General features: G+C 58.6%; 1 protein-coding gene and 1 long non-coding RNA gene across 5 annotated transcripts; both read left to right on the forward strand.

Annotated features, from left to right (window-relative positions):
• Positions 1-1,501: 1,501 nt before the first annotated feature.
• On the forward strand, positions 1,502-9,912 carry FRS3 (fibroblast growth factor receptor substrate 3). Of its 4 annotated transcripts, none has more exons than XM_036318193.1 (7): positions 1,502-1,582; positions 3,162-3,305; positions 4,276-5,182; positions 5,305-5,491; positions 7,332-7,493; positions 8,264-8,421; positions 8,706-9,912. In XM_036318193.1, the coding sequence occupies exons 4-7, from the start codon at positions 5,350-5,352 to the stop codon at positions 9,615-9,617; spliced, it is 1,374 nt and encodes a 457-aa protein (XP_036174086.1). In that variant the 5' UTR covers positions 1,502-1,582; positions 3,162-3,305; positions 4,276-5,182; positions 5,305-5,349; the 3' UTR covers positions 9,618-9,912. The 4 variants fall into 4 exon arrangements, with proteins under 4 accessions (XP_036174086.1, XP_036174084.1, XP_036174087.1 ...); XM_036318191.1 differs by having other exon boundaries at positions 4,276-4,364; XM_036318194.1 differs by having other exon boundaries at positions 3,162-3,300.
• Positions 9,913-12,308: 2,396 nt separating this feature from the next.
• Positions 12,309-20,555, forward strand: LOC118659716. Its single transcript, XR_004968671.1, has 4 exons — positions 12,309-12,436; positions 13,629-13,856; positions 16,352-16,423; positions 19,119-20,555. It is a non-coding gene; the product is annotated as an uncharacterized LOC118659716 (long non-coding RNA).
• Positions 20,556-20,719: the final 164 nt, after the last annotated feature.

A 20,719-nucleotide genomic window follows, 5' to 3' on the forward strand; every position in this document is an offset into this window, starting at 1 on the left:
CTCAGGTCAGGTTTCCTGCGGAAGGCAGCAGGGTGGGCCATTCACACGCAGGGCCAGCAGCAGCCACTTTTCCTAACAGCAGTGCCCCTGCTCCAGGCAGCAAGAGGTGCTTGGGGGAGGGGGCCCACAGGAAAGGGGGGTACATCTGGGGCCCCAGGGGGACTCTCTTCCAGGTTAGTTCTAGTTTGCATGAATTGTCACACACAGACAATGCTCAGAAGTCAGCCCTCGCCCCTCACCCTTCAATCCTTCAAGGGCAGTCTAACTCCACCTCCGCTTAGCACTGGACTCCACCTTTCTAACATGCTGATTCCTTGCAAAATCCACACCCCGCTCCCCTAGACAAGGGACAAGGCTGAACCCCAGCTCTCACCTGCGCGCAGGTGTAACCAGGCTCATGGAGTTCCATCTTCCCAACCCACCCCTGCCCTAAAGGGCAAAGCCTGAACGGCCCTACATAATCTGGGGAGGTAAAGGGATGGGTTGGTTTCCCGGACAGTGAGAGGGAGAAGAGAAGTGTCCAGTCCCGCCAAATACCCTCTGGATAGATCCCCAAAGTTTTTTCTCGGTCTTCGCGGGGCCCACCTTGGAGGCAGGCAGCGTAGTGTGGTGCCCAGTCAGCTGGGGTTCCCAGTCTGGCTGCTGGGAGCTTAGAGAAGAGGCGGGACTCTGCTGGGGACTCACCCTCGCGGCGCGCCGGTGTCTGGGCCGTTCTGGTCGTACCCCGCCGTCTGGTTCCCCTCACTGAGTCCCCACCCCAAGGCGCAGCGCCCACCTCCAGCCCCCGGGAGCTCAGCCCTCCCTCCCCCACAACCTCCCAGGCTGGTAGAGGAGTCGGGGCTCAGAAAGCCTTTGTGAGATCCGGGGTGGAAAGTGTACAGGCTCCACTCCCCCCGCCCCCATTACTCTGGGCTCAGTGCCGGCATCGTGCCCCTGCGGGCGCCGAGCAGACATCGGGGAACCTCGTTTATGCGGGTCCTCGGCCACTCGCCGAACAGAACGCCTGATCAAGCACGCAGGTCCCCGCAAACCTCCCTCTGGTTTTCTAGCCCCGCCCACCCATCTCCGTGTCCTCCCCCTTCTCCCCAGTGGTCCCTCCGCCCCTTCCCCTTTCTCAGTCTCTTGCCAGAGTCCCTGGTACTGCCCCTCTCTCTTCCATCCCTTCAGACCCCTCCCCGATCTTTCGTGTTTCTCCCTCCACCCCGTGTCCCTTTCTGCTCGGGGTAGTGGAGCCTCTGGTCCCACCTCCGTCCCCTCAGCCCCGCCCCCGCGCCAGGCCCCGCCCCATCCCACCCGGGCCCCGCCCCCAGGAGCGCTCAGCCGCTGGCCAGGAGCGCCCTCTGGCGCGTGCGCATGCTCCCTGCTCCCGACTGCAAAGTCCTCCAAAGGGACCTTCTAGGCTGCGCGCCGGTCGCCCCGAGCGGGTCCGCCCGCCCGCAGCGTCTCGTTGGTGCCGCCGGTGACCTCCGACCCCGTGACCGCGGGGTGGGGCTGGGCAGGGAGACCTTAGCTCCGGGCGGGCGGCGGCTGCTGCAGCGGCACCCGGGAGCGGGGCCCGGCGCCGCCCGGGCCGCGGGGCGATGTGAGTCGGGGCGGGCGGGGCGGGGACGTGGCGGCTCCTGCGAGGCCGCACCGCGGTGCAGTCTCCGCTCCCGTCCGCGGCGGACCGGCGGATGGCGGAGCCCAGGGCCGGGGGCGGGGGTGCAGGGACGGCGCGCGGCCCGACCGCCCCCATTCCTTCCTGGAATCAGCTGGGGACCCCAGTCTAGAAATCCCCCTGACAGCCCCGCAGCCTAAATGCTTCTCACGCCTCAGAACCACCCCACCCCCACCCGACACGCCTTCGCCCGTCCTGGTGCCCTCGGAACCCCTCGTCCTGCGGATTTCCCGCACGCCCACCTTCTCCCCGGGATGCCCCCAATGCTTCCGCCGCCCTGGAATTCCTCGGACCCATCACACCCCTCCCCGTTCTCCTTGCACCATGTTCACATCCATAAAACTGCCCACGTTCCCCCAGCCCTCAGATGTATTCTGAGTCCTCATAGCCCCCTCCTAACTCCGTGCCGCATGCAACCCTATCCCAGACCAGAGCTCCCTTCTCCTGTCCCATCCACTGTAATGCCCCTCATCAGGCTGTCATCAGATGTATCTTACAGAGAAGGGGACAGAAGAGGTGCAGCAGCCGCCCCCATCTTGCACCCTATACTTAGTTCTTGGTTTCACCCCAGACTCCTTGGGATGGCTCAGGCCCCAGTATTTTCCCCAGCCGCCGCCTGTAGGCTGTGCGCACCTCCCTCAGCCTGCTACCACCTTCCAAAGAAAAAAAGCCAGACCAAGAGGGTGGGGGTCTTTCCACCTGGGAAGTTTTCCAAGCATGCGAGTACAAGAGACCCTGGGAAATGATCGTGTTTTTCCAGAAAGGAAGGTGGGATTTCACGAGTCTCCGGGGTCCTGCCCTGTCAGCTTGTCTACTTGGGGCTCAGATCCCTGAAATTTGGGTTATTGTTAGCATGTGTATTAGCATTCTAGGCCTTTCAGAGCTTGGAGAACAGAAAAAAAAATCTATCAAGCTTTCAAATGTGAGATGGTCGTGAAAGAGGAAAATTGTAGTGATATTTGCCCTACATACTTCTCTAGAGGCTATTTACTCCGCAAGCGCCACAGTGTACAAACATTTCCCTTTAAAACTGACGCCTCGGGGTGGGAGTTGGGGGTGGAGGTGGTGGGACTGACTTGGCCGTCTCCTAGTAGCAGCAAAACAGTCTAGAATATTCATTTCCTGAATCTTAAGCCAGTGCTCTTTCCAGTACGTCATAGTGTCTTTTTGAGAAAGCTCTTTGTGAATTCTCTGCAAAGGTAAGGTGGTGGTTCTGGTGTTGGTCGTAACAGCATTCAGCCGGAGTCTGGCGGCCACTGAAAAGGTCGTGGGCTGCCTCAGACTTCAAACCCATTGATACTAGGAGAGCACCCTTCCCAGAGCTTATGGCGCACAGAACTTGTGGTCCCTTTGCCTTGGATCTGGCTTTATCCGTTGGTGTTTTGGTCCCATTAGGGCCTGGAACAGATATGCAGGTGGGGTGGACCGACAGCAAGTCAATCTCTTTAACAGTTGGTGAGGATGGATGTTTCCACTAACCTGTGGTCTGTGTCTCTTATGCTAGGTGAGCCCCGGGTGTGTCCCAGAGGGATCCAGGTGACTTCTCTGCAGACTGCTTGCCATGACGCCCCACCAAGAACAGGGGGACTAAAGTGGGGGTCCTTCCCCATGCCCCTCCCAGAGTCAGTTTCCCGATGGCCTAGGTGAGGTGAGAGCTATATATGGGAGCCACTTTATCCTCGAGTTTCCCAAATTGAGAGGGATGGAGGGTGCAGGTCAGGCTTGTTCAAAGCTTTATACATTCAGTGGGATATCTAATCTTACAGATTCACTTTTTGAATCAAGTTGCAACCCCTTCACTTCCGGTGGGAATCAGTCCATGTGTTTGCTTGCTCCCTTAGGTCACTCAAACCTGGTGGTAGGTATCCGCTCCATCTTAGGCACAGTCCTACCATTGTGACATACAATCCCAGTGCCTTATCTTGGAGGGAAAAGCCAAGATTATGTTTCCCTTTTGACCAAAAGCAAATCCAGCATGTATTTTTTTAATCAAGTCTATGAAAAGTGTGCTGTTTTAAATGTTCAAGCCTCTGAGTGTATCTTTTGATCGTAATATAGCACCTCAAGTGAAAAGAACATCAAAAAGAAAAAGATAAAGTTGAGGTGGAGGTTGGGATGGTGGTCAGGGAGGAAAGGAGAATTGGGATGATGTGGGAAGAATGAGGTGGGAAAGGAGAGAAGTATAGGCCAAAGCGTCTGGGACTCCCAAATTAATTTGCGGAATTTAGATGAGGCTCAAGGCCAGAACCCAACTCCTGATGCAAATCACTTCTGGGTTTCTACTTGTTTCATGTTTCTCTTGCTGCCCAGGCCTCCCTTCACTGTCACTGCATCGGCCCAAATCCTATATACTTCTCAAGGTCTAGATCAAATGCCATGTTGGAGAAGCACTTTCCATCCCCCATGAGCATTAATCTTTAACACACCCTAACTCGTGTTAATGTTTATCCAGTGTGTGTCTGGTCCTGGGTGGAGAGTGGGGCTTTCTTGAGGGAGGGACTGTGTCATACAGCCCCTTGGGCAGAGGGAGTGGTCACAGTGAGATGGCTCTGCGAGTTCCCGAGCGCAGGGCTTGTGGGAGCTGACCTTGACTTTCTTATCCCTTATGCTTCCCTTAGGGCGGGCTGGCTGCTCTGACACCATGGGGAGCTGCTGCAGCTGCCTGAATAGAGACAGCATCCCAGACAACCACCCCACCAAGTTCAAGGTACCCACAGCCCCTCCTCTCCTGAGTGCCCAACAGGGCCTGCTGGTCTCTGGCCCTGAGCGGTGGCGTTGTCTCGGCCTCCCTCGAGAAGGGGGAAGGACAGGCTGAGGCGAGGGAGGGCTCGTTAAGACTTCCTGAGATCAGGCCTCTGAGGTGGCCTGAGGAAAAGGAGGCCAGGCCCTGTTGTGTGTTTGGCTCTTGGCGCCACCAAGAGGGAAGAAATGCCGTAAACAGGAGCAAAGGTGGTGCTTTTAGATCATTCGGTCCTCTCAGCATATCTCCGTAACGTTACACGTAACTCTTTTGGACAAAACAACAAAAGCCTGCACTGGTGAGTTAATATGTGTAAAGTATTAAGACGGTGCTTGGCACATGGCAGCCGCTACGTTAGTGTTGCTGAGAAGGCCAGGCCCAATGGACCTGCGCCCCCTGTCCCCCCACCTTTCAGGTGGTGGAGCCCCTCCTGTGGAGGCATGGTTTCTCCTGCTCACCACAAGAGGGCGCCCTCAGCAAGGCCCTAGCGTTGGGGGGGCGGTGGAGGCAGTCTGTATTTGTTCTGCCTTGGGCTTCTCTCTCCCGGGGTCTGGAGATTTTGAACTTACAATCGAACACCTTCTTCCATTAACATCGGGTCCTTGGATACTAAGCCATGGACCACCTGACTAACCTTGGTCGTCCAACCGTCTTGACTATGGAGGTTAACGAACCACCCCTCCACTCACTGTGCAAATGGCAAACCGAGGCCTAGAGAACTGTTGTGGGTCAGTGGCACTGAGTAATCATGTGGCTGGCGTTCCGGAGAGGCTGTGGTGAGTCAGGTGAGCCCCTCAGTCCCCAGCTGTGGCCCTGCATCCTCAGCCTGCCCGTCTCCCAATGGCTCAGGGACCCATACCCACTCTTGTTGGACTCACTCATTGACCCTCTGTCTCCTGCTCCCCAGGTGACGAATGTGGATGATGAGGGGGTGGAGCTGGGCTCCGGGGTGATGGAGCTGACACAGAGCGAGCTGGTGCTGCACCTGCATCGGCGGGAGGCTGTCCGCTGGCCGTACCTTTGCCTGCGACGCTATGGCTATGATTCCAACCTCTTCTCCTTTGAGAGTGGCCGTCGGTGTCAGACGGGCCAGGGTGAGTACCCACCCCTGCCCCATGCTACCTAGGGCTTGTGCACCTGGGCCAGGTGCTAGGCCTGGAAGTCACAGCTCAGACTTGGCAGGCGTTGCCCAGCGAGGGGAAGGCTCATGGCCGGGAGCACTGGCATGTTAATACAGAACTAAGTGGACTCCCAGGCCAGTGCTCCTTCACTTAGCTCTGGCGGGGACCCCTTTGTGGGAGGAGCTGGTGCTCCGAGACCAGAGCCTGCTGGGGAAGCAGCTGATGGCTCCTCCCTCTGTGACTCCAGTTTCAGGGTCCCTAAGTAGAAGAAACTTCCTTCTGAGCCCCCAGGTCATGTACCCTTGGGCCTGTGAATAATGAAAAGCCAGGCAGGAACCTCTGCGTCCTCAGGGCTCTGTGGCTGGGTAATGATCGATTTGGGCAGGTAGGTCTCTTGGGTCCCGGTGACGCGGTTATCAGTCGTCACCTGTGAGCCATGGAGTGAGATGTATTCTTCCTTCTTCCCCTTCCTCCCTGTAGCCAGAGGTCAGGGTGTGGTGGGTTGTCCATGGGGTCCAGGCTGGAGCTCTCCATGGCTCCTGAAGCAGCGGTGTGGGCGGGGCTTCTCTTTAGGGTTCAGATAGCAGCTCTGGGACCGCGTTAGATGCAGTTTGGGTTGTGACTATGCAGAGGCGAAACGATCGAGCTCCTCTGACGAGGCTGCCACGGACAGTGAGTCTCCGAGGTTGTATTGGCTGGGGGAGCCGCCGTCCCTCCGGCATCTGACCTTGGAGCTCATGAGGCAGAGGCAGTAACACTGACTGAGCAGAGAGCGGGGAGGAAGGTGGTGTTTAGTCCATACTTGGGATCCTAGAGGGGCTGCCCTAGGCCCCAACACAGGGCTTTCCCAAAACTTGGCTTTCCCAGCCGTTTTTAGCCTTCAACATAGCTTGCCAGTATAGTCTTTTTTCTCTTCATCTTTTCTGTCTCATTCCTGCACACCTCAGATGTTCCATATCCCCGCTTAGCTTTATCTGTCTTTGTTGTGGACACACACACACACACCAAGTAGCCTCCCCTGAGCCCTGGGCCCCACTGTCCCACTGTCACGGGAGTGCAGAATCCCAGACTGGCACATCCCGAGGGCGACTTCGGATCCCCTGAGTCACAGGTGCTCAGCCCCTCCTGCTGACCCCGGGACTTTGAGTTCCTGCATTCAAGTCTGAGAGGCTATGAGACGGCTGCTCGGAGGAGCCACACCATCGCTGTGCTGTGTTTGTCCTTTAGCTAGTCAGCCCTCCTTCCTTCCTTTCTGCACCAGAATTTAAGTTCCATGAGGTCAGGGGCCTATACACAGTAGACGTTTGCTCTCTGGCCAGGATCTGGGCTACGTACCCAGTGAAGAAGCAGTGACAGGACAGACTCTCTACCCTCAAAGAGCTTTGGGCTGTTGGTCATAGCGCTGAGGGCTGGTACCCTGGGTGGAGCTCAGTTTCTGGGGAGCCAGGGTAGTAGGCAGAGGGAGGTGGGGCAGCATGTGAGGAGTGGTCACTGATCTGATACAACCCTTTTCAGTTGATTTTTACTTCTCTTCTCCTCACCTCTGTGCACACACACCCTTAGGAAAGTGACTTCACCGCAGAGGAATATAGCTGAAGTGTCAGGTCTCAGGATGGTAATAGCTCGTGGGAGGCAAGGGAAGGCACTGAGCCCAGCTCCGCCCATTTTAGAGAGTGCGGGGAGAGTGCTGCTGGTGCGGGGCTCCTCGCACCCCGCAGGCCTGGGAGGGGAACTTAGAGACATTTCCTGAGCCTTGTGCCTCGGTTTAGCCTCTGTGGCCAGGGGAACCTCATGTCTTCCTCTCCTGCTTCAGGGATATTTGCATTCAAGTGCTCCCGGGCCGAGGAGATCTTCAACCTCCTTCAGGATCTGATGCAGTGCAACAGCATCAACGTGATGGAAGAGCCAGTCATCATCACCCGCAACAGCCACCCGGCCGAGCTCGACCTCCCGAGGGCCCCACAGCCTCCCAACGGTGAGGAGACCCCGTCCTCGGCCCCCCACCACACATGCACACACACCTGTACACACACATGCTTGCACACACACGTACACAGAGAAGCACCAGTGTGGTGGACCCAAGTCAGACAGGTAGGTGGGGGATGCCTGGGTGAGCCAGCCTTCCAGGACCGGCAACCGACCACCATCAGAACCACTCGGGGATGGGTGAGGCCTGGCCTGGGCCGGTCAGGTGACTCCCAGCTGAGCCTGGGGAGTCCTGGAACTCTTCTCGACTGATGGTCAGGGTGCAGACGTTGGGTTTCCATGGAAACAGCAGTCTGGAGCCTTTTTGCTTCCTTCCTTCCATCTGCTGGGTCACACCCATATACTTTGTCTACCCATGACCAGTGTTTGGAGAGGTTCTCACAGCTGCTGGTTCATTCCCTGTGTCCGCACTGAGCACCTGCTCTGTGGGCTGCAGTCACGGCTGGCGGGAGGGGGCAGGAAAACAGAAGCCATCCTGCTTTCAAGGAGCCTCCCTTGAGCTCTTCGGCAGAGCTGGAACCAGGCAAAGGGACAGGCCAATGATGACAAGCGTTTTAGGGAAGGATGCGATCAGGGAAGTCACAGCATTCAAGCTGCGCTTTGAGGGAGAGGATGTGAAGAACAGGTGGGAGATAATGGGGGCCGCTGGTGCAGGAGGCTGATTGCTTTGGGGGCCTGGGGAGGAGTCCCAGGATGCTGCACATGCGGTTGCAGGTGGTTGCAGGACCCTTCACCTGGGCCTGTCTTCTCTGTGCCCAGCCCTAGGCTACAGTGTCTCCAGCTTCTCCAACGGCTTCCCTGGATGCCCAGGAGAGGGCCCCAGATTCTCGGCACCCCGGCGCCCCTCCACAAGCAGCCTTCGACACCCCTCACTGGGAGAGGAGTCCACCCACGCCCTCATTGCCCCTGATGAGCAGGTGAGCAAGCAACTGACCCACCCCCTCTCTTGGTCTGGGTGGGAACAGAGGTCAGGAAATACGGCACCTTCTCCCAGTAAGAATCATGGCGGGAAGAAAATCTGTAGGGTCCCTTCCGGTTCCCAGAAAGGGAGGCAGCTGCCCTGGAAGGTTTGGAGGACAAGGAAGAGGAGAAAACTCTAGCTCTTTCCCCCGTGCGACTCGTCTCTCAGCCTCCTGTCCCTTCTGCTCTCCTTCCTCCCTGCCCTTGGACCTTCCTGCCTCAATGGGACTCTTTCCCCTAGTCCCACACTTACGTCAACACGCCGGCCAGCGAGGATGACCCCCGCCGGAGCCGGCACTGCCTGCAGCCGCTGCCCGAGGGGCGGGCACCCTTCCCCCCGCGGGCCGCGGGCCCTGACCAGCGGGACCCGCAGGTGTTCTGGCAGCCGGGCCAGGTGAAGTTCGTGTTGGGTCCCACGCCTGCGCGGCGGCACATGATGAAGTGCCAGGGCGTCTGCCCCAGCCTTCGTGACGCCGCTCACCACAACAACAACGAGGGCCCTTCCGAGTGCCCGGCCCAGCCCAAGTGCACCTACGAGAATGTCAGCGGGGGGCTGAGGCCGGGGGCCAGCTGGAGACTGAGCCCCGAGGAGCCAGGCTGGAACGGCCTTGCCCACCGCCGGGCTGCCCTGCTGCACTACGAGAACCTGCCCTCCCTGCCCCCCGTGTGGGAGAGCCATGCCCAGCACCCGGGGGAGGAGGCCGGGGATGACGGGGACTCCAGGGACGGGCTCACACCCTCCTCCAATGGCTTCCCTGACGGCGAGGAGGACGAGACGCCCCTGCAGAAGCCCGCCAGCACCCGTGCCGCCCTCCGCAGCCACAGCAGCTTCCCCGTGCCGCTGACGCGCTGCCGGGGCTCCCCACGCGTCTTCAACTTCGATTTCCGCCGGCCGGGCCCCGAGCCGCCGAGGCAGCTCAACTACATCCAGGTGGAGCTGAAGGGCTGGGGTGGAGACCGCCCCAAGGGGCCCCAGAACCCCACGGCCCCCCAGACCCCCCTGCCCACCACCCACCCTGCCCGCAGCTCAGACTCCTACGCCGTGATTGACCTCAAAAAGACCGCGGCCATGTCCAACCTGCAGAGGGCTCTGCCCCGGGACGATGGCACCGCCCGGAAAACCCGGCACAACAGCACTGACCTGCCCCTGTAGGGGCCTCCTGCTCCGCCCACGCCGTCCTCCGAACCCACACACCAGGGCTCAGGGGTGCTCTGCAGAAGGCACTGAGGTGAGGCCAGATGCCTCCCTACGCTGGCCAGAGTCCCCACAGACACCAGCCACTGAGTGGCCCGGTCTCCCAGCGGGGAGAGGAGGTGGCCAGGTGAGGAGGGAGCCGCGATGGAAACTGTGAAGGGCCCTGTGACTGCATTTAGCGCCCTCCCTTACGTCCATTTGTCTTGTCTGTCATCTGTGTATTTTTTTGGTTGAAATTTTGAAACATTTTGTACCTGTTGGTTTTATTTATCAGTTTATTTTTCTATTTATTGTTTCAAATGTAATTTAACATATTTATTATTAATATAATTATTTTTAAATTCTGGCTTGGTGAAGGGTGTCAGATGCTGAGGGAGTCTTTTCTGGGATGGTTCTGGGGCGGGCAGAGGAGGCCTGAGAGAGGCCGGGGCTTCATGCTGGGCAGTTTGGGGGCGGGGGGGCGGGGGGGCCTGCTTTCTGCGATAAGTCTCTGATCATTTCCCTTTCTCTTTCAAGAAGCCTCTCCCACAACTTAGAGTTGCCGGCGGTGGGTGCTCCGTCACAGTCAGGCACTGGGGTCCCAGAGGCAGGAAGGGGGTTTGTAGGGAAAACTGCCTCAGGGAGTTAAAGCCTGGCCCTCAGGTGGGCAGTGGCTGGTGGAGGAGGGGAGGGCTCTACCACATTCACCTTCTGGAACCCTCACTGATTCTGCCTTCTGCTCCCAGGTGGGGGACAGTAGATACCCATCTCCTTTAACACCTGGGCCCGAAGGTGGACCCTGGGTCCTCTCCCGGCGCCCCCAGCATGGCTCGGCCAGGCTGGAACCTGTAAACAGGACCTGACTGAAAGCCCAGGAATAGCAAAAGGGTAAAACACAGTGTAATATGTAACTAAGTAATCTGGCTCGCAAAGTGTCACTTTCCCAGGGAACTGCTCCCCAGGAATGGACGCCTCTACCCTCCCACAGGGGTGGGCCTGGCAGAGCCTGCATGTGAACACGCCTGGGAGCCCAGCGTCTGCACAGGCTGCACATGCCCCCCGCCCAGGGCTGCTGCTGCAGGAGCTCCTTCCGGGCTGAGGCTGCCTCTCTCCTCTTCCTCCTCTCGCTGGCCTCCCTGCTTCCCAGACTCCATTTCTATCCCAAGCCCCTGATGGGTCATCTAAAGCAGCGGTTCTCAACCTGTGGGTCGCGACTCCTTTGGCAGTCGAACGACCCTTTCACAGGGGTCGCCTAAGACCATCCTGCATATCAGATATTTACATCATGATTCGTAACAGTAGCAACATTACAGTTATGAAGTAGCAACGAAAATAATTTTATGGTTGGGTCACAACATGAGGAAGGGGGGCCAGAAGGTTGAGAACCACTGAAAAGGAAACCCAGGGTCTAATAAGCCACTAGGCCCAGATGAGGAGTGGGAGCGAGGCTTGTGCAAGACTTGGGGATAAGCCTTCTTACCTCTGGTCACCGTGGCCCCTCTGTCCTACAGAGAGATTGTCCTCACCAAGGAGACAGGCATGGCCCACCGATTCCCTCCCCTCCTCCTGCCCCCAACACCACAGCCCGACCTCAATTCTGAGAGCTCCTTTTCCTTGGGATGGGCATTGAGCTGACCAGCTTCCAGACCCCCTCCCTGACCTTGGGTGTCCAGTGAAATGACTGACGAGAACTGACCACAAGAGGTGAAGAGGCCCTTCAGCTGGGGCCCAGCAGGGGCCCAGGGTGCAGCTGCTGCACCCCCAGAGCTGGCACCAAACCCTCCTCTACATCCTTTTGATCTCTGGACCAGAGGGTCACCGCTGCAGGCTGGGTTCGCTGCCTGGTCCCCACAGTGCGTAGGGGCATGCCGTCCTCTCTGCACTCAGCCAGGCGCTCAGCCCTGCTTCCTCCATGTCCTCCCACACTACCCCTGCTCCTCCGCCTCCACAGCTGGGAGTGCTGGTCTCCCCAAACAAGAGAGCCCACGATGGGGGGCAGTATGGCCGTGCCAGGGACTCAGTTTGCTCAGGCTCCCGACATGGTCACTCGCGGGGGAGCCAGAGGCTGGGTTCTGGTTCTGACCCGGCTGTTACCTCTGCTGTCTTGAGCATTTGCTTACCTCATAGGGGCCTCGGCTTTGGCACTTGGAAAGCATGGGGCTGGTTGTGAGAAGTGGCCAGTGAGATGATGAACGCGACGCCACTTTGGAAAGCAGAGGGACGGACGGGGCACGCTGTTCCCGAGGGAAAACAGCTGGAAGTCCCAGCGCCTGGCTCCCCAGACCTCAGGCTTCTTGCTGCTCCTGTGCTGAGCAGTGCAAGAAAGAGCCTCATTCTCTGGGGTGGCCAGATCCTGCCCAGACCCCTGAAGATCCCCGGGAGCAAATCAATTGCTTTATTGCACATATTTGTGGGGCAGGAAGGGGTGTCCGGACACATGTCCCAGGAATTGCTCCCCGCCCGGGGTGGCCGCCAACCTTCCCTGTCCCCTCCCCAGGCCCCTGCCTCTGACCCATGAGGCTGCTGCAGGAATTTTCCGCCGGTGGGTGGGTGGGTGGTTTCCTGGTAGGAAGGGGCGGTGGGAGCCGTGCCCAGGAGGGTGACCGCTGTGTTGGAGCCTGCCCGGCTGACGTCAGGGCGTGGTGCGCAGATGGAATCCGTTTGTCCAAAGATCATCGCTCACGTCGGTGGCTGTTTGCTGAGTGCTCAGTTCTCCTCTTTAGAAACAGGCCGCCCCGCTCCCCGGCTGCCCTCAGGAAAGGAGAGGGGCGGCATCCTGTCCAGGAGTGACATTTCAGGTTAGACGGGAGGGCCCCTTCCAGTCCACCCCTGGGTAATGATAGCACTTTAAAAGGGTATAAACACAGGCAGCTCCACCACTTATCTCGGGCTCCCTGGGCCGGATCGTTATCAGCGCCGTGCAGAGGAGGAAGCAGGCCAGGAGGTGAAGTGACTCGCCTGGGGCCGTGCAGTTAATTAGTGGCTGGAGCTGGGGCTGCATGCCAGTCGGAGCCTCTGGCTGCCGCAGCTCCCAGCCGGGCCTGAGAGGCTGTTCCCTCGGGTGGGCTGCAGGGATGGCGTGTTGGGTGCTGCCCACGGCAGGAGGGAGCTGCAGGGCCACACTCCCACATTCCAGAGGGCGCCCACTGAGCCCATTCCCAGCCTGGGCCTTGCCTGGGCAGCACCAGGGGAAGCTGATGACCCTGGGGCCTAACCAGCACCTAGCCCTCCCCCTGCACGCCCCCCCCCCCCCACACACACACACTCCTGATGCCTTTCATGCTGTTGATGGGTGCGCTCACCTGCCCCTGTGGCCTCTCCTGCCGGCATCTCAGCTTCACAGGAGGCTCACTCAGGCCAGGACCTCCCTGAGCTCTGGGCTGCTCTCAGACCAATACCTTCAAGGGGAGTCCTCCTCACAGGTGGAGGGGGTTATCATGAAAGACCCCTGGTCCTCCGGAAAGGCTTGAGGACGGCTGGCAGGGGTGAGGGGCAGGGTGGGGCAGGGGTGAGGGGCCTGTGTGGGCCACTCAGGGCTCTGTAACTACAGAATCAGAGTCCAGGATAGAAGCTCGCAGGTCAGCCGAGCTAGGTCCCACGCAGGGATCCCTTTCAAAAGGATGCCGAGATGTTTGTTAGGGTTCTCCTCACACGTTTCCTGGGACGGGAGGCTCACTACCTCACGAGCCCTCTCTCCATCTGGGTCACCTGATGTCCTTACACTGCCTCTCACTGGGTCCTAATTCTGCCCTCGGACCTACACACAGCCCAGGGCTGCACTTTGCAACCTGGCACCACCACCCACTAGCAACTTGACCTCGCTGCGCTTCAGTTTCCTCATCTGCGACACGGGGATGGTAGCAGCTCCTCCTCAGGGACTGAGTGAGGATCGAATGCCTGCCGGTGGGACCCATGGCCGCGGGCCCATCGTCAGTGCCCAGTGAAGGGCAGAAGTTTTCACCTGCACATGGTTCTCTCCTTCACAACCAGGGAGCCGTCCACCCTCTGTGCTCTCCTTCGACGACGTGTCGTGAGCCTCACCTGCCTCCGGCCCAGCAGCTTCCTGTTGTGGACGCACTTCTGCTCATGCCGCCTGAGTCAGCATCCCACGCAATGGCCCTTCTGGCTCTTGGGACTTTAGAGCTGGCCTGGTCTCTCCAGGCCAACACTTGCAGTCCTCGGCCCTGAAATCAAAGTCCGAACTGTCCACTCGTGCAGGTGACATTTCTTGTTAGTCTGGGTCTGTCCTGACATGTGGGCCCCAGCTCTGGCGGTGACGGTGAGGAGAATGGAGCCGGGCTGGCAGCAGCGAGGAGAAGGGTCTGGGAGGAGGCTCTCCGAGGGCGGGGTGGGAAATGCGGGTTTGCTGGGGCCTCAGCTTAGCTCTTCCGGGAGCTACACTGCCCACCAGCAGTTGGTAGAAGCCTCCCTGCCTCTTGCCTTGCTCACCAGGTAGACCCTTCTCTCGGGGTCCCAGTTGCTCCGGGGTTGGCCATTCCTGCCTGTGGCCCCAGGGATGCCCGGGGAGAGGGGCTGGCGAGGTCAGCACGAGAGCATGGCGCGTGCTCCAGGTGCAGGCTGTCATTATGCTCATTCCAAAGGGACTGTTAATATAATGACCGAGTTCATGAGCAGTGCAGGGATAGGGGAGCCTTCACCCCACCAGGTGCCTGCTGATGGATAGGGAGTCCACAGCCATCTCTTCTCCCTCTGGTCTGCCCCTCCCTGCCACCTCCGTCCACTTGTCCCTCTTTAGTCTCACCCCATTTCCCTCTGGGTGAGAGGGTACCAGAAAGAGTGTGGCCAGACAAGACGTGGGGGCGAGGAGATGGGACACTGGGGACCCTGGTTCTCTGGGGAAAAGGAATGTAAGTGTAATGAGACCACTCCTCTCGATCGGGTGCTGCCTGGGCTGGGGAGAGCGAGGAGGGCTTGAGAGGAGATGGGAGAGGGGGTGGAGGGCAGGGGGCAGCAGGCTGAGTGGGGTGGGAAGAATCCTGGGTGTTATTTGAAGCTCCTTGCCTCACTGGCCCGGGGCTGGTTCTGGCCTCTTTCCTTATGGAGCTCCTTTCCTCCTGGAACTAAAGGGCCTGAGGGACCTAGCAGTGTATGCAGTGAGTGCCTGCGATGATGCACAGCCATACACGTAGAGCGGCCTTGATTTCCCAAGCACGCGTCAGACACAGCGGGTCCAGGATTCCAAACCTGGGTGGTGTGGGCTGAGTCCTGACGAAGCCCTGGCTCCCAAAGCTCACAGCCTCGTTGGAGAAGTGAGGCTCCCACGGGACAGGGTTATGGAACGCGTGCCTCTACCATTTGATCGCTGTGTGACCTCGGGCAGATCACTCAGCCTCTCTGAACCTGCCTCCTCATCTATTAAGGGAAATAAGAACATGCAATAAAGTGCTCAGTGGGTGGTTGGCCCAGAGCCCAAGCGTGGCTCTGTGATGGTTGTCATAGCAACAGCGGGTGATGTGGGGAAACTGGCTGAAGGAGATGGACCGTGAAGGCTGAGGAGGATTTGGGGAAGGAATGGGAGTGTGGGCCCTGTCGATCAGCTTGGAGAATGGGGTTGGAAGGGGAAGGACCTGTTGGGAGGAGAGGAGCCAGGGGGTAGGGTGACTGGGGAAGGTGGAACAGCAGAGCTGTGTGCTTGCACGTAGATCACAGCAGCAGGCTGTGGGGCTCAGACAAGGTGCAGACATGTACTCATCCACTCACTCAAGAAATATTTAGCGAGGACTTGCTCTGTGCCAAGCACTGAGGTGGGTGCGGGGGACACAAAAGCAAGCAGGACAGACAAGGCCCTTTTCCTCACGAACGTTCACGCTACAGAGGGTTGGATGATTAACCAGCAAATTAATTAAGTGAGCAATTAAGTTCAGGGAAGAGACGATTTGGGAGAAAACGCAGAGGGGTAATGTGATGAGCAGCAGGGATGGGCACATCAGGGAAGACCTCCCTGGGGAGCTGACGTTGGAGCAGAGGTTTGAGTGCCTGGAAGGAAGCCCCAGACAAAGGGCAAGGCGAGCGCAAAGGCCCTGCAGGGTTTGGGAAAAGGTGAAAGGGTCAAAGGAGATGGTCCGGTCGGAGAGGGGGGAGCGAGGGGAGAGGGCACAGGGGGAGGACCGGGAGCTACTGGAGGGTTCAGTGCAGAGGGGATCTGACTTGAGTTTTGTTTTTTTTAAAATATATTTTACTGATTTTTTTACAGAGAGGAAGAGAGAGGGATAGAGAGTTAGAAACATCAATGAGGGAGAAACATCAATCAGCTGCCTCCTGCACACCCCCTACTGGGGATGTGCCCGCAACCAAGGTACATGCCCTTGACCGGAATGGAACCTGGGACACTTCAGTCCCCAGGCCAATGCTCTATCCACCGAGCCAAACCGGTTAGGGCTTGTTTTTGTTTTTTTAATATTTTTTAATTGATTTCAGAGAGGAAGGGAGAGGGAGAGAGAGATAGAAATATCAATGATGATATTGGGAGACGTGCCTTTAAAGTGGGGGGGGGGGAAGGAATGTGGGGGAAAGAGGGGCAGAATTGAGCAGGAGGCCCTGGGGAAACTGGGCCAGGGGCTGGGGAGCAGGTCCTGGCCGCCCAGAGCTGCGGGCTCCACCACCCTCACATTCCCGGGGACCAGGCCAGGCTAGGCCTGCAGAGGCCCCACCTTGCTACCTGAGCCTGCAACCTGCTGTCCATTCTCTGCCAGGCCTACGACCAGGGGTGATCTGAGTGCTGAGCCTTCATCACATGCCTGGGGCTTGAGGAGGCGAGGCCACAGGTGAGAGGGGTGTTGGTGTCCAGAGCAGGCCGGGTGGAGGTCAGCACAGAGAGGATGGTCCATGTGGGCAGAGAGCCCCTGGAGGGCGAGCCATGGGAGCCCTGGGCCAGCAGGAGCAGTGGTGACACCTTCTCCTGCAAAGGGACAAAGACGAGACCCTCAGACATCCCCCCTGGAGCCTCGGGAACTTGGGGGTGGGGTGGGGGGAGGGTGCCCAGACTCGGAAGGTGGGCCACACTCAGCCAGACCGGTCCAGACACCCTCAGTATCTGGGAAAGAGGATGTGCAGCCAGGAGAGCAACAGGGCTGGTCTGGGATGTCCAAGGCCTCTGGATCCCGCCTCTCTTCTGTGGCTGCTGGATGGTGAGGGCTCCCTGAGGATTGGGGTCCCCCTTCCTGCTCCAGGCCTTGGTTGCCCTGTAGCCAGGATGTGGAGCCAAGCTGTTCAGACCACAGGATGTGGGGAGAGCTGGTGTGGCTGCCCACCGGCTCCCTGTTCCGGGTCTCTGGCCCCGCCCTTCCTCCAGGTGAGCAGAGGGGAAGCCCTGGAAGGCACTGCCACTCAGGCCCACCTTTCCAGAACTCAAGCTAGATTGGCTGGCATCTGGCCATCTGGGGCCCAATTAGTGGGCATGGAGCAAGGGCGGCGGGGGGGGGGGGGGGGAGGTGAAGGGGTCGGACGGGCGCTTCCTCGATCCATTACAGTGTTTGGTTTGGGACTTTGGGAACAGGCCTGGTTCCAGCTCCTTATCTCGGCCTGGTGGTTAGATTCCCTGGCCTTTGATGTGCCCGAGCCTGGGACATAGGACCCTTCTGCCACCCAAGCCCAAACCCCAGCACTCCCACTCCCCGGCCAAGGAGACCTGGGCTGTGCCAAGTCCAGCTCAGTCCAAACCCCCTCCCCATGGCCTGTCCTACCTGCTCAGCCCCCGCTGCCCCCGCTGCCCCCGCTGCCCGCTGCCCTCTCCCAGCCCCGCAGGTTCTCAGGACAGAGGCACAGGAGCCCTGGCCCGGCCCCTTATGACAGGCCTGGGGGTTTAAAGGGGAGACCGGTCAAGAACGGGAGGGAGTTTCTGGAAGTTCCCGAGTGGGCCACTGTTTCCGGAGGAGAACTTGAGGGAGGCTGTGCGGATCACAGGGAGGCCCGCGAACAGGGAGCCAGGACGGGGGAGTCAAATGCCTTGTGCTAGAGTCAGGCCACTCTGAGGAGGCAGGTGCTCAGTCTCCTTTCTTCCCTTCCTTCTTTTTAAAATGCGGCTGCAACACGTTGTCAGTTATAAAACAGTCCCGGATGTAAAGAGCAGCATAGGGTGTACAGTCATGATGTTGTAGTAATATGTATGTGTCAGGTGGGTGCAAGACTCTCCAGGGGATCACTTTGTAAGTTAAATAAATGTCCAGGATGACTGCTAACAAGGCTGGGGAAGGCATGGCAGGACCTCTGACCTCTGATGACTCCCTGCTCAGGCCACTGACCCAGGGCTGCCTGGCTGTGGTGGACACGCGAATCTGCCTCCTCACTGTCCCCTAGCAGATCTGTGGTGAGCTGACAGCTCGCTGGGGTCCCAGGGAACAGCCGCGGAAAGGCAGGCTCCCCAACCCACTGTCAATGAGTGGCTCCTTCCAAGTCCTGGCCCCTGAGGGTTTGCATGTCATTCCTGCCAGCCCCCTAATGCCGGTGTGAGGGCTCTCCCTGCCCCTCCCTGGCCCCTCCCTGCCTCTCTCCTGCAAAGGCTCCCTAGCAACAGCCCTTTCTCACATTTCTGCCCTGTGCTTGGACTCATAGCGGCGCCTTCCCTGGGGCATTCATCTGGGGTGGGGATATATCTGCAGGGAAGAAGGGGGGAGGTTGAGGGATCAAGTAGAAGGATTGGGGTGCAGGATGGATTGCTGGGCCTGGGATCAGCCACCTCCATCCCAGGAGCCCTGAAGGGAGCGGATTCTGACCACCTGTCTCCATGTCCCTTATCATTTCTCCGGTCTGTCACCAGCTGTAGCAGTGGTCACATCCCTCCCACCATCATCTTCACCATCAATGGCACCAACTGCCCTGCTAGCTGCCCCCTTCCCTGTAATTCTCCCCATCTCTCTCCCCTCCCCTTTCTGCCTGGGCATGGGGGACAGCAGGCCGGGTGGGAGGGGAGCCCATTTGCAGCCCTTAGGGTTCTGGAACATCAGATTTGCAAAGACCTTAAGGATGATCGTTTTATTAACCTCTTCCACAAAAATCATACCGGGAACCACCTCTATCCAGCGCCTTCTGCGATGCAGGACCTACTGGTGGAGTCCGCCTGATTTGGGATCTTTGTTCTACAACTTCCGAGCTTTAACCTTGGAGAAGTCAGCATCTCTGAGCCTCTAGCTCCTCAGCCGCAAACTAGGGCCAATGCATGTTCACCCGCTAAGGTCCTGATAAGATTAAACGCGCTGGTAGACGTCAGTGGTTAGATAGAGAGTGCCAGGCACACGCTGAGCACTCCCAGCGCTGGCTGCTCTTCCTGGAGTGGCTGCTGAGCCAAGGGCTCTGTGTACACTTGCTCTTCAAGTCCCCGGGATAGTCCTGGGTAGGCACCGCCTCCCCTCCTACAGGTGGCCACTCAGCCCCTCCTTTTTTTTTTTTTTTTAATCTGAACAATAAAGATTTAATTAAAGAAAATACCAGATACAGAAAATTAAAATTATATTTGGTCTGCAGGTAAAGGTCACTCCATGGTGCTACCTCAAATGTCTTCTCCCATCTCGCTGGCATCGAGAAAATCTGTGTCCTCTGTTGCAACAGTCTACACTCTAACCCAGGGCCGCCTGATGGTTATCAAACATTTCCACAGTGGTCCAGCCAAAGCTACCTCATGGAAACAAACAAAGCGAAGGTAGAAAGAAAAACCACCCTCTAAAGCTTTAGCCCTGGGTCTGAAGTCTGCCCATTTTTTCTTTACATTACGCACTGGCGTTACTCCCATCAACACGCCTGTTTTGTTTTTTCACGGCCATTTCTGACTAGGACCAGGGTCAATGGAAAAGGTGTTTGTGGGATGGACTGGACCATATCCTGGCCCCACCCTTCATGGTTTTCCTTTAGAAAGCGCCCACTGCCTTAGGAGGACAGTATTTCCAGACCTCAGTGGAGTGAAAACTTTAATACCTAACGCCGAATTCCTGCCTTTAAGATACAATATGAGGAGAGGCCAAGAAGGGCCTGGTCCACGCCAACCAGGGGGAGCTGCCACCCGCGCGCGGCTCTGCGCAGGCCTCCGGCGCGCACATCGGGCCTCCGCGGGGCACACCGGAGACTCCACGTTGGGCACTGCCGTCCCCCACGGGACACTCTCCGCCCCGCCCACCCACGGGCTCCACGCGGTGGGCTCCCCACGCATGGCCCTCTCCGCGCGGGGCCCGCCATCCTAGAAGGCCTCGCGAGCGCGGGCGTGGACTGCTCCGGCGGACCGCTGTCCGAGGCGCCGCGGGCCATTCGCACGCCCTGCCCAGACATCGGCCTTCGGCTTCCGCCGCCCCGTCCTTGCAGCCCCGAGTCCTCCCCGCCGGACAGCCCGTGGAGTCTCCCGCAGCGGCCTCGGTCCCCCGCCGGCTCCGCCCGCTCCCCGCTCTCAGCCCCTCCTTAAACCCAGTCTTGTCCCCATTCCAGTTGGCTGGGGTGAAGGGCTGTAAGCGGGATGGTGGTCAGCGGGTCCCCCTCAGGCTCCTCGCACCTGCAAATGTGGTGGCCCGTCTCTCCCAGGCCTCAGCTCTGCTTCTCAGGAACAAACGTGCCTGGGCGTCCGCTCTGCCTGCACGGGGGGGACACGGGCAGGAGGAGGTGCCGCCTGGCTCTCCACACACCGGGACGGTGATCATGTGCGAAAGGACAGCCGAGACTGCAGTGCTGTGTGTGTGCACCGTGGCGCCTGCTCACACTGCTGCCTGCCGTCTAGGTGGGTGTTTTCCCACCGCAGCTCACAGCTCATTAGAAACCAGTTTAGTGGACTGGAGCTGTCGCTTTAGAAACAACGAAATAAAATTGAAAAATTAGGTGCATCACATGTACTATGGACTAGAGTTTTTTATGGCGAGTTGAGACTTTTTTAAAAAAATATATTTTATTGATTTTTTACAGAGAGGAAGGGAGAGGGATAGAGAGAAACATCGATGAGAGAGAAGCATCGATCAGCTGCCTCCGGCACACTCCCTACTGGGGATGCGCCTGCAACCAAGGTGCATGCCCTTGACCGGAATCGATCCTGGGACTCTTCAGTCCGCAGGCCGAGGCTCTATCCAGTGAGCCAAACCGGCTAGGGCGAG

This window comes from Myotis myotis, unplaced genomic scaffold (assembly GCF_014108235.1).
Source record: "Myotis myotis isolate mMyoMyo1 unplaced genomic scaffold, mMyoMyo1.p scaffold_m19_p_7, whole genome shotgun sequence".
In the NCBI taxonomy this organism is placed as follows: domain Eukaryota; kingdom Metazoa; phylum Chordata; class Mammalia; order Chiroptera; family Vespertilionidae; genus Myotis; species Myotis myotis.

What these genes read in the sequence shown, in the direction of transcription:
- FRS3 (XM_036318191.1), top strand. Translation starts at nt 4,299, where the DNA reads ATGGGGAGCTGCTGCAGCTGCCTGAATAGAGACAGCATCCCAGACAAC. An exon ending in GGCCCCACAGCCTCCCAACG is followed by an intron (nt 7,494 to 8,263) that starts GTGAGGAGACCC and finishes CTCTGTGCCCAG; the next exon opens with CCCTAGGCTACAGTGTCTCC. An exon ending in TCATTGCCCCTGATGAGCAG is followed by an intron (nt 8,422 to 8,705) that starts GTGAGCAAGCAA and finishes TCTTTCCCCTAG; the next exon opens with TCCCACACTTACGTCAACAC.